This window comes from Theobroma umbraticum, unplaced genomic scaffold (assembly GCF_002168275.2).
Source record: "Theobroma umbraticum cultivar Fairchild unplaced genomic scaffold, ASM216827v3 scaffold_44.0, whole genome shotgun sequence".
Lineage (NCBI taxonomy): Eukaryota > Viridiplantae > Streptophyta > Magnoliopsida > Malvales > Malvaceae > Theobroma > Theobroma umbraticum.
The window spans coordinates 7827154-7838355 of record NW_018397255.1 but is presented as its reverse complement, the minus strand read 5'-3'; the positions used below and the strand labels follow the sequence as shown (position 1 = coordinate 7838355).

At 30.8% G+C, this 11202-nt stretch overlaps 2 protein-coding genes across 2 annotated transcripts; one reads left to right on the top strand and one right to left on the bottom strand.

Annotated features, from left to right (window-relative positions):
* Nucleotides 1–3937: 3937 nt before the first annotated feature.
* On the top strand, nt 3938–6815 carry LOC110408838 (heat stress transcription factor A-4c-like). The gene is made up of 2 exons (XM_021417945.1): nt 3938–4714; nt 5417–6815. Exons 1-2 carry the CDS (start codon nt 4499–4501, stop codon nt 6407–6409), a joined length of 1209 nt encoding a protein of 402 aa, XP_021273620.1. The 5' UTR covers nt 3938–4498; the 3' UTR covers nt 6410–6815.
* Nucleotides 6816–7480: 665 nt separating this feature from the next.
* Nucleotides 7481–8143, bottom strand: LOC110429148 (uncharacterized). Its single transcript, XM_021445041.1, has one exon. The coding sequence runs from the start codon at nt 8141–8143 to the stop codon at nt 7481–7483; it is 663 nt and encodes a 220-aa protein (XP_021300716.1).
* Between the last annotated feature and the right edge of the window lie 3059 nt (nt 8144–11202).

Sequence of the window (11202 nt, the reverse complement as noted above, 5' to 3'; positions counted from 1 at the left end):
ATTTCTCCAATCAAGTAAATATGAATCAAGTCAGCTCTCAATTAATCCCAATTGCTTCTTTACAAATTACAGCTGATGACTGATTTTGATAAGTTTAATTAACAAAGGTTTTAAATGATCACTTACACACTCAAATGGCACACTTGTTTCCATATATAAGATAAACCCATGATACCATAAGCAAAAAAAGGTCTTGAGTGTTGGCTATTCCTTAGTCAACATATTGTGCTTTAGTCCTTAAAGGCAGATAGACAGTCAAGTTAATTATTGTAATTGAAGAATAAAAAGTTTCAAATTGAAGTTCAATTCAGAATAGCAAAAGCAGTAAATAGCTAAGCCAATGCTTTGCTGCATGCCTAGATAATAACACTAGTTGCTTTAAAAAATGATGATGATAGAGAAATGGAAAAGTTTTACCATGGGGAGAAGGTGGGTGGCAGATAAAATATCCTCATTGGGTGAAAAGTGGCTTGCAATGGTGCTGATTCTGCGTCTAGCAACTTCACTTTCCATTTTCAGTGTTCCAAAGGTATCAACTGCCAAGAGAGTTAGGTTGGATAGCTTGCACTTCTTGTCGAATTTGAGGATTTTTAAGCTTGGCTTGTGTAATCCCAGTGAGAAGGAGATATTTTGGGATGGGAAATATCTAACAGAAACAGATGCCACGTTGATGACATAATAAAATATCAGTCGGAGATACCTTTGGATAAGTAAAATATGCCGCTCATTGCATAACACAAAAGACAAGCTACCGCCAACAAAGGAACATAGAATTACTCACTCTCCAGACTCACATTCTTGCTTATTGTGTTCACCTGCATTGCCTTCTCTTCCCGGACGGAACCCCAGGGAGTAATGGAAGGTGGCAGCCTATCATTTTTTAATTTTTAATTCTTTTATTATTATATATAATTTAAAATTAAAAAAATTTAAATTTTATTCTTTAAACAAAAAAATTATACATTAATTAATAAATCAAATCTTCAAATGTAATTATATATAAAACTTTACATATATATATATAATATGATTATTTTTATATTTTTTAAAACATGATAATTTTTATAATTATCTTTTAATCATCTCTCATGTAAAATTTTAAATTTGTAATTACTTTTGTCCCTTCTAATTTTAATTCTATAAAGTAGTGATACAAAATCTTCCTTAAATCAACCATGTTTAGTTTTTACACTATACAAAAAGTTTTTCCGATTTCAAAACTTGTTAATTTTTCCTTTTTTTCTTTTTCATCTTCATAAGACATGATTTACCTAATTTTCATAAAATTAAGTTCTTGAATTTTTTTATTAAAAATAATTAAATAAAAATTAAAATAAAACATCTGAAACGATAAATTGAAAGTTCTTGTTATATAGGTTAAGTGTACAAAAATTGAAAAATAAATGAATACATAAATTTTGATGGTTTATGTGAATATTTATTGTTATTAATAATTATGATAGAATTTTCGCTATTCAATTTGTAGTGATCACATTTTATGAATCTATAGAAAATTTAATTAACATTTACTATTATATATTATTTTTTATTAAATTTTATCAATTTATCGATTTTAATTTTCATAATTGATTTTTGTTTTAAAATTATTTTTGATAAAAAAATCTTCGCGAACTTAATGATTTTAGTTTTCATTTGAGTATGTTGACCCAATTGGCGTAGCGTGGCCCCCACCAAAATGATTGTGGTGAGTCCGAATCATTGGGGATGACGTTGGTACCACCATGAATTCAAGGATAATAGTTATGTTTTTGTTACTGTTTTTTTAATTACACTTACCTTCATAGAATGGAATTAAATTACAAACAAACAATTCTCAACAAATATAATATTATGTAAAACGCTAATTATAAAATCGTGACTTTATTACTAAAAGTTAAAAATCAATCAACTAAAATAGGAAAACATCTCAAAAAGTTTATAAATTCTAGTTGATAAAATCATAAACTATAAGTAATTTAAAAACCAAAAAAAAAGCAAACTTGAAATTAATAATATAATTTTAATTATTTATAATTGGGTTTAAGTAATGATATTATAAAATGGGTAGCAAAACCCTACTCATAGCCCTGTGGTAGCTAATGCTATTAAATTGTGACCTAATTTGTAGGCACTTAATCAAATTAGTTAGGTTAGTCATTAATCCTGAACTAAGGTAGAAACAAAGCAACAAATTCACCAGGGAAAGAAAAGAAAAGACCGAAGAAAAAGGAATCTTTTGCTTAGGAAAAGAATGAAATTGAAAGTGAGGGACGTTTCATGAGGTTTTGTAAACAGTATTTATCAAAAAATGCTTCGAGGTGCTTGTGGAAAGAATCACAGCACCAAATTGCCTTCACACACTTTTCAAGTATTACTAAATAAATAAAACCATGAATTGTCATTATTTAGAAAAGATATAAGCATTTATCAAAAAAACCAAATATTTGGGTGTTAAATAGTTTTTTTTGTTAAATCTAAAAAAGGGGATTGCAATTTAATTTTTTAAATTAATTAAAAGAAATATGTCTTAATCATTGAGCCAAATGCTCGAACATCAAATAATTTTTTATAACTTTTTATAATATATATATAAACATTTTGATTGAATTTTAATTTCATATCAAACGAAACTTTGGCTTAATAACTTTTTGTATTTTAGTTTCAGATTTGGTTCGGGCAATCTGCATAAAGCTATCGACCCTTTCCTCCTTTCTTGTGTTATATATATATATATATATATATATATTAAAATCACATTATCTCATGTTTGATTTTCACTTTTAAAGGGATATGGTGTCTACCTAGCATAGAAGACTCAATCCTATCCAGTGAAAAGTTATAGGATTATATTAATCATATGAGACAGGATGATAGGTATCGATGAAATATTGAAAACAGAAGAAATAATGAGAGAACTTGTTACTGTTCTATTTGGAGCCTGGTGAAGAGAAGACAGTTATGTTCACTTGTATTTATATACTAGTTACACTTACATGGTTGTTTGAAAGTTTCATGAAACGAAACTTTCTAATGATAATACACATTAATACAAACAACGGTATAAAATCTAAATGAATCCCTTAACTATAATTTATGACAATCCCTAAATCATAGCTTAATAATTCCTTAAGTACTGTATCTAGGTGGTGCTTTGTGCAATTATTGTAAGTCAGGCATTCATTTTGGTGGATAATCTTATGACTGCCATTCACAGTAACCTAGTGATTTATATAAAAAAACAAAAACTTATTTTGGCTGAAAAAAAGAGTACATGTCTAAAATATATCTTGTTTGTTTGTCTCAAATCTTCTGACTAGATTTGTATTAATAAATCAACTGCTTGATTGTTAATGCTGCTGTTGCTGCTGCTTGCTATTGCCAATGTTGCTGCTGCAGCTTCCTTATTATAATACTGCTATGGTTGTTTGCAGCTTGTGCTGGCTGCTGTGTTTTGGTATGGTTTCTGGCTTTTTGTTATTGCTGTTGTGTAGTTGCTTCAGTAGGTGTGCGCATAATTCTGACAAATAATGGAATCTAGAACCTTATTTCTTCAAAAGAGGAACTGTTTATGGATAAAAACAAGAACCATGAGAAACAATGGTTATCACTAATTGTCTAATTCTGACTATGAAAACGTGGAGGTTTTTGAAACATTAGATTTTTTTCTTCTCCCAGTGGTCAAAGTCAGAGCTGCTCCAGGGGGACGATGGCTGCAGTCAAAGAAGTCTTCTTTTCTCCTCATTCCACTCGAATTTTCAACAATTAAAACAAGGTAAAAAAAAAAAAACTCCCTTGCCCTGTTTGGTCTGCGCCATGCCCTCTGCCCCTAAGAATATTCAAAACGACCATAACAACAAAGACCCACGAGGGATGGACGACCAAAGACACGCTATAAAAGTCTCATGAAAAAGCTTTGAACGTTACATAGGCACGTTGCTTTCCCTCTCTCAAATGGTTGTTACTCAGTCAAAAAGTCTAACAAGACTTTTTATTTCTTTGCATTTGTTTCCCTCTAAGTCTGTCCTTTCCCTCTCCCTGCCCCTCCGGTTGAAAAACCCCTCCTCCCTCTCTTGCTTTATCACCAAGTTTTGCTTTTGGATTGGTTAGAAACTTCTATACACGAGATTGTTTCTTCAATTTGTTATGTTTTTCAATATCCCACTAGCTTATGCTCCCGGGAATTTTTCATTTTTTCTCTTTTGTTCCCACTGGTTTCTTCTCTGACTTCTGTGATCTTTTGATCCGGCCCTGTTGACAATTTCACACTGGATAAAGGAACCTCCACTTTTCTTCTTTTCTTTGGTTTCCTATCCAAGGGTTTTGGGGTTTAGAGGTTTTAGTTATAGTTTTCTTGAAAAAGCAACTTTCAGTTGGGGTGATCCGGCTTGGATATCGATTTCTTAAAAGCTCAGTTTTGGATTAAGAAAAGCTTGCATATGGTGCTTTGGCTACAAATACTTGAGATTAGAAATTCAAGGTTTTGAAGAGTTTAAATGAAATGGATGAATCACAGGGAAGTTCTAATGCGCCGCCGCCTTTTCTTACTAAGACATATGAGATGGTGGATGATCCAATGACCAACTCCTTGGTGGGTTGGAGTGCAACTGGTTATAGTTTCATTGTATGGAATCCACCAGATTTTTCAAGAGATTTGCTGCCAAGATACTTCAAGCACAATAACTTCTCAAGTTTTGTCAGGCAGCTGAATACTTATGTATGTTTCTTCTTCACTTCGGAAATGGCTTTTCTTTTCTTTTCTTTTCTTTTTTCTCATTTTTAATCTCCAATTAGTTTCCCTTAAATCCGCTCAATATAGAAATTTCTTCTTTTTGGGTTCATATTTGTTTACTTGCTCAACTTCTTATTCATATTTGTCATTGCTAAATATGTTTTCTATACTATCAATATAAACATTGATGATGTTTTTCTTCATAATACTATGTCTTGTTGGAAGCATTATAGAAATTTTTTTTGGATGGTAGCACAAACAAACACATGTTAGCAAATTTCTGTTGTTCGACCTGGATTCTAATTGCGTTGGTTACAACTGAATGCGTTGAAATGTTCTTGTCTGGATATTTTTCCATGCTCAGTGTAACTACTTATGTAATAGAAATAGGTTCTTCTTGGTTAGCATTTTGCAAGAAGTTTGTTCCTTGTGCGATCTAGTTGTTTGATTGTTTCCCAATATATTCTCTAGCTGCAATCTATTGCTTTTATTTGATCTGATAATGAATTTTTAGTTTTTTTCTGTTTTCAATTAATCATAACCTTCATGGTATTGAAATGCAGGATATATCAGGATTGCACAAGCAGGCCCTGGCCCTGTTTTCTAGCCTTTTAAAAGTTAATGCTTCCCCTATATTATGGTGACTTTTCATGCTTTGATTGACACCTGCACTATTTTCTTGATTAGGGATTCAGGAAGATTGATCCTGATCAATGGGAGTTTGCAAACGAGGAATTTATCCGAGGAGAGAAACATCTTCTACAGAATATTCATAGACGCAAGCCAATTCATAGCCATTCCTTGGTACACCAAGGGAACTCTGGTTTACCATTAACTGAGATAGAAAAGAAAGAATTTGAAGAAGAAATAAAGAGATTAAGTCAAGATAAGAGTCGGCTTCAGTTGCAGCTACAAAGGCATCAGATAGAAAATCAGGAATTTGAGTTTCAAATAAGGTTGTTATCTGAGCGCTTCCAGAATATGGAAAACAGACAGAGGCGGGCAATGGTCTTCTTGGGTCAACTGATACACAAACCACATTTGGTCTCTATCTTCAACCAAAAGGCCGAATTGCATAACAAAAAGAGAAAGTTGTTGAATTTGAATCACTTCATTGATGGATATAACACAGTAGAACATCACAGTTTGACTTCTCAGGATGCAAACCTGGGAGCACCTTCTGCTCCTGTATTGAATTTAGAACAGATTGAGAAGTTGGATTCATCTATAAAATGTTTGGAAACATTGTTCCACGGAATTGGAGAAACTATGGATGAGAAAGTGTATGATTTTGGCATATCATCACGGCCTTCTCCAATTGATGTCACTGAACTGCAGACATCTTCTGGAGACTATGACGTTGACGGTGAACTTTGCTCACCTTCATCCCATCCATGCTCTCCTCATTCAACAGATATAAATTCATCTCCTGAGCTGGCTGTGTCTGTTTATAAAGCTGACAGTCCCCCTACACCATCTTTTCACCATATTGCCAATCGTAACCCAAAATCTTTTGGAATTGGTGTAACCTCAAAGCATGCTACTCCTCCAGAGACTGTGCCAGGGAAGGTAAATGATGTCTTCTGGGAACAGTTCCTGACAGAAGTCCCCAATTCATTAGATGCACAAGAGATCCAGTCAGACCCTGGGACAACAAGTGGAAGAATAAGTGGTAGCTAGCCACTTGATGACCAAAATTATTGATGGAAAACAAACAGTGTACACTACCTCGCAGAGCATATGGAACACCTTTCTCCGGCTGAAAGAATGTGATTTTATTTGATTCCTTGACTTAGAGAAAAGGAGCAGCTACTCTGGGCTTGTAATTCATTGAATTTTGCTTCATCACATTGTTTTAGTGCAGACATGAGATGCATGCTGCTAGTCAGATCTGAGCTATCATATATATTTATTGAACTTTGTAGGCATATGATGTACAGGTATTAGGTTTTAGGACTATCTCTTTATGTACCTTTATCTATATTCTTTTTTTTTTAAATTTATTTAGCAGTTTTCCTTTTTACTGGATAACTTTGTTCCTAATCTTGAAGTAGCTCTATGATGTGGGAATTTAACTGATATTGAAATGCAGAACAGGATTTAGTTATTGAAAAAGGAAACCTTTCTAACAGCATTTATCACAAACATCAAATTAATATTTGGCAAGGATCAACCAACAAGTACAAAATTGAAGGGGCCACTAGACTGCGTAATTCAAAGCTATCTAATCAGATTGTGTTGTTATTCAAGGATTTCATGTTGTTGTTACGTATTCCAGTTCAAGGCAAAATTAACAACTTTGGAATTTTATCAGTTTATAAGACTTAAGTGATGCTTAGCAATGCAAATTAAGTATGTGAGCAAGAAATCATGGCAGCATGGTTGTAAAGTTTTGACCAATACATGAATATTACTAACAATTTGAAGAAAGGATGAAAATGGATATTTATTTAAAAGAAAAACATGAGGAGCCAAATAAAATAATTTAGAGATTAAGGGCTAATGTGGAATACAGATAAAAGATTAGGAAATATTGGTGGGATTTACTTTATTGAATATTGCTGTGACACCCCAACCCCATGCTCTCATTGAATGTCAGTCACAAGATTTACATGTACGGCCGGAAAACAAAGATTAATACCTTGATTAAGACTTAAGTACAAAATAAGAAGAAAAGAGATGGACAGCTAATTAGAGATACAACTTAAAAAGTATGGCCCAATTCTTTCCAGTACGGACTAAGGACTAGCATCAGCCATCAGTTGGCATCGGAAAGCGGCATAATGGGCACTTATGACTCGTATTCAGCCATTTCTCGATGCAATCTCCATGGAAGAGATGCGAACAGGGCATGCTAGTGATCATCTTATCTGTTCCGGAGGAGATCAGTTGCTCCATACAGATCATGCACTTTTCAGTATTATCACCTTCAAGCTTCACTTTCTTCAAAGCCTGGATGGATTCTTTTGTTGCAGGAACCGTCTTTGGTACTTCTTGCATTGACAACTCCAGTGCCCTAGCCTCTAACTCATCTTCCCACCTCACGAACTTGTTGACGCAGAATACTATTGTTGGAACGATGTGTATTCCACAAGTACTTCTCTCTCTTTCTAAAATCAACTTGGCCTCGGAGAAAGCTGCGTCCAAGATCCTTTGAAGATTGCTCTGATGCCATCCAGCTTCACGTAGACGATAAGTTACCAATATGTGGTGTCCATTGCAACCAAACGCAAATTCTGGCAGAAAAAATTTTTCCTGGGATGACTCCTCCAGAGCCTCTTGCACATTGCCATTATCATCTTTAAGGAACTTACGGATTTGAAGACGAAAACCGGCTTGCAAAAGGTGGGGAATGACGGTGAATTCGCGCTCTAACTTCACACAGCATGTGAACCTTGCTTCTCTTCTTGCCATGATCAACACTCTCTTCTTTTCGCAGAAAAAGGGCAAAGCGATGATGGAGATCAACGTTTGTTTACTTGAAGAGAAAGACTCTGCAACAACGGGTGTGTTTACTTGAAGGAAACCTTTAGAAAAGACGGTACGCGCTCTTATATATAGATATTCTTCCCCGTATCCAAGTCCCGATTGTGAGAGGATTTGGTTGCTTGCGGAAACAGAGGTCACTTTCCTTAAAGGACTTGTATGCTAGTCGTGCAATATGTTTAGGAAAGTAAATTTTTTTAAAAAATTAAGTTGAGAATATTTTGTAAAATAAATATATATTAATAATTATATTATTATATTTACTTGTTGATGTATATTAATATGTATAAAATATTATTTTATAAAATATATAATTATTGTTATTGTAATAATCATTATTGTATTTGTGGTAGTACTTTTATACAAAAGTACACCTATAAATAAGTTTCACGATAAAACAAAATTTTAAATAAAATTTTCAGATTTACGGTAGAATAAGTACTAACTTAATTTTCATTGAAATTCTACCATTGATGTGTATCACTTTTCATTAATTACATTTAACATTAAAAAATAAAATATGTATTAATTCAATCTCTCTCAAAATTTTAGGTAACTAATATGCACCATTTTACATTAATTACATTTAATACTTAAAAAAATAAAATATATAGTAACTGGATCTCTTTCAAAATTCTCTCAAACTCTATTTTTAACTAGTTTATATGCATCACTTTACTTTAATTAAATTTAATACGTAAAAAATAAAATATATAATAACTCAATATCTTTTAAAACTCTATTTTTAGGTAACTAACCCTTTACACTTAAAGAAAAATTATTTTTTATATCTAGAACATTAACCGTGAGAGAAAAAAAATGTAATCCAACTCCAACCTTAGACTTCAAGGTCACGTTCAAAATTCAAAAGCTCAAGCTGATGTTCCAATAATCACGTGTCAAATCAAAAACCTTGTCAAGTGTCAAGCCAAAAACCCTCTAAGACTTCTTTTAAAAATAATGAACTTTTTTTTATTATTTATAATTTTCAATTCGCAATTGCTGTAAAAATTTTATCTGAAATTGTTTATTGGCTTAAATAGGACGCCCACATGCACGTAAGTATTTTTTTTTTATAATCAAGTTGATTTAGTGATTTAAAATTGTATAATTCGTTATTTACTTTTTTTTTATTACTATTTTTCTCTTAACTTTTTTCTCTTGTTTATGCTCATAAATTTTAGACGATAGGATAGACTTAAAATGGGATATTTCAATAATGTCAAATTTTATGTATTTAATAAAAAATGTATTTTTCAGCTGTTGAATGAAGTAAAAGACTTTGAAAACACTTATTTTGAAAATTTTGTAAAAATCGTATACCTTTATATGACTATCATAAAAAAATACTGACATGCAAGTAAGCAAGTTCATCTTTTGAATTTAGTTAATTTTATTTATTTGGTTGTTAGAAATTTTTTCATATTATTAATAAATTTATGAAATAAGATTGATAAAGCAATTAGTTTTGTCAAATAATTAAATCAGTATAGATATCATTTTACTTAAAAATGAAACTCTCACAAAGTAATTTAGTCTTGGATTTGGAATTTATTTTCAATCTTTTAAAATGTTAAAATTTTAAAATATTAGTCATTGTAATAAATTTTATGCAAATGTGATTAGATTTAAATTGGTTGTTGGAAAAGGGAAAAGAAAATATGGAGAGAGAAAAATACAAAATTGGAAAGTTGAATTGAAATTGAGAGAGTGGCAATGGCCAATGCTGACGTTATCCTGACTCTCTTTCCTTAACCATTATTATAATTACATCATGGTTTATAATAATACTGGTTAGACAGACTCACTTAACCAAGGGTCAAATAAGGAAGCGCATTCTTTCAAATATAGTTATAAATATTAAAATTGCCCAGCGCAAAAAACTGTTCATCAATTTTCTTTTTATTTTTCTCTAATTAATATGTATCCTATAAATTATTTATCTTCCTACCATGTAATTAGAATATAAAACGTCATTAGAGCTACATACAGGATATCAAGTAGATCAGATTTTTTTTTAATTATAAAAAAATTTAATTAAAGTATATTCCTTCTACTAATTTCAATTTTATTTTTATAGTTTTTCTTTTAAAAATTATAATCGCATAATTATTGTTAATAAATTAAAGTCATAAGTAGCATCGTTAACTTCATGATACAATGATACTTATATAGAACACAACAACCATATTTCGGAGTGACTTTTGTAGGATTAATTTATTTTTAAAAAAAACTTAAAGTAGTGTTTATAATATTAACTTTTTTTTATAAAAAATATTATAACATTTTTAATTTGATAAAAGGGAAAAAAACTATAAATATTATGAACTCTATTTTATTCACAATATAGCTATTACAATTTTTTTTCATGAATTTTTTAGTTGTTGGGAAATTTTAATAATGAGATTCAACCTTGTTAAACTAATATATGATTTTATATTTGATACACAAATAACATATAGTTTCTATACACTGTCATACTATCAAATGATGTTACTTTTTTATAAAATGTAAAATTTTTAAAAATTTAAAATTAAATATTAATAATTATCTTAAAAAATACATAAAAAATAAAATAATATTTTTTTGTCTTTCCAACTCTCTTTTAACCGTTCTTTTTTCTTCTTTTCTTCTTTAATATCTCTCTAATTCCCTCTCATCAAATCTCTTCTTCTTCTTTATTTGGTTATGAGTAGGTTTGACAAAAATGTAAAATTTCAATTAAAACATGATTCTAAAGTATAGTATACACTATGAATGCATCAAGTATAAACTTTATATGTATTATTAAAAATTTCAGTACATTTAATTATGATTGTACTTTCTTAATTATTTTAAGGCATTATTAATCATTAAAAATCACTTTTTTTAAAAAAATCATCAAAAATCAAGCTAATTGTGCAAGCTTATATCTTTTGAATTAATTTTTCCATCCCTAGACTATTATTATAAACAAATAAAAAATAACCATTGATGTACATTTATTT

Bases quoted from the DNA above. Each gene is read 5' to 3' on its own strand.
- LOC110429148 (XM_021445041.1), bottom strand. From the start codon at position 8,143: ATGGCAAGAAGAGAAGCAAGGTTCACATGCTGTGTGAAGTTAGAGCGC.
- LOC110408838 (XM_021417945.1), top strand. From the start codon at position 4,499: ATGGATGAATCACAGGGAAGTTCTAATGCGCCGCCGCCTTTTCTTACT. The intron at 4,715-5,416 runs GTATGTTTCTTC...TTTCTTGATTAG, and splicing joins TCAGGCAGCTGAATACTTAT to GGATTCAGGAAGATTGATCC.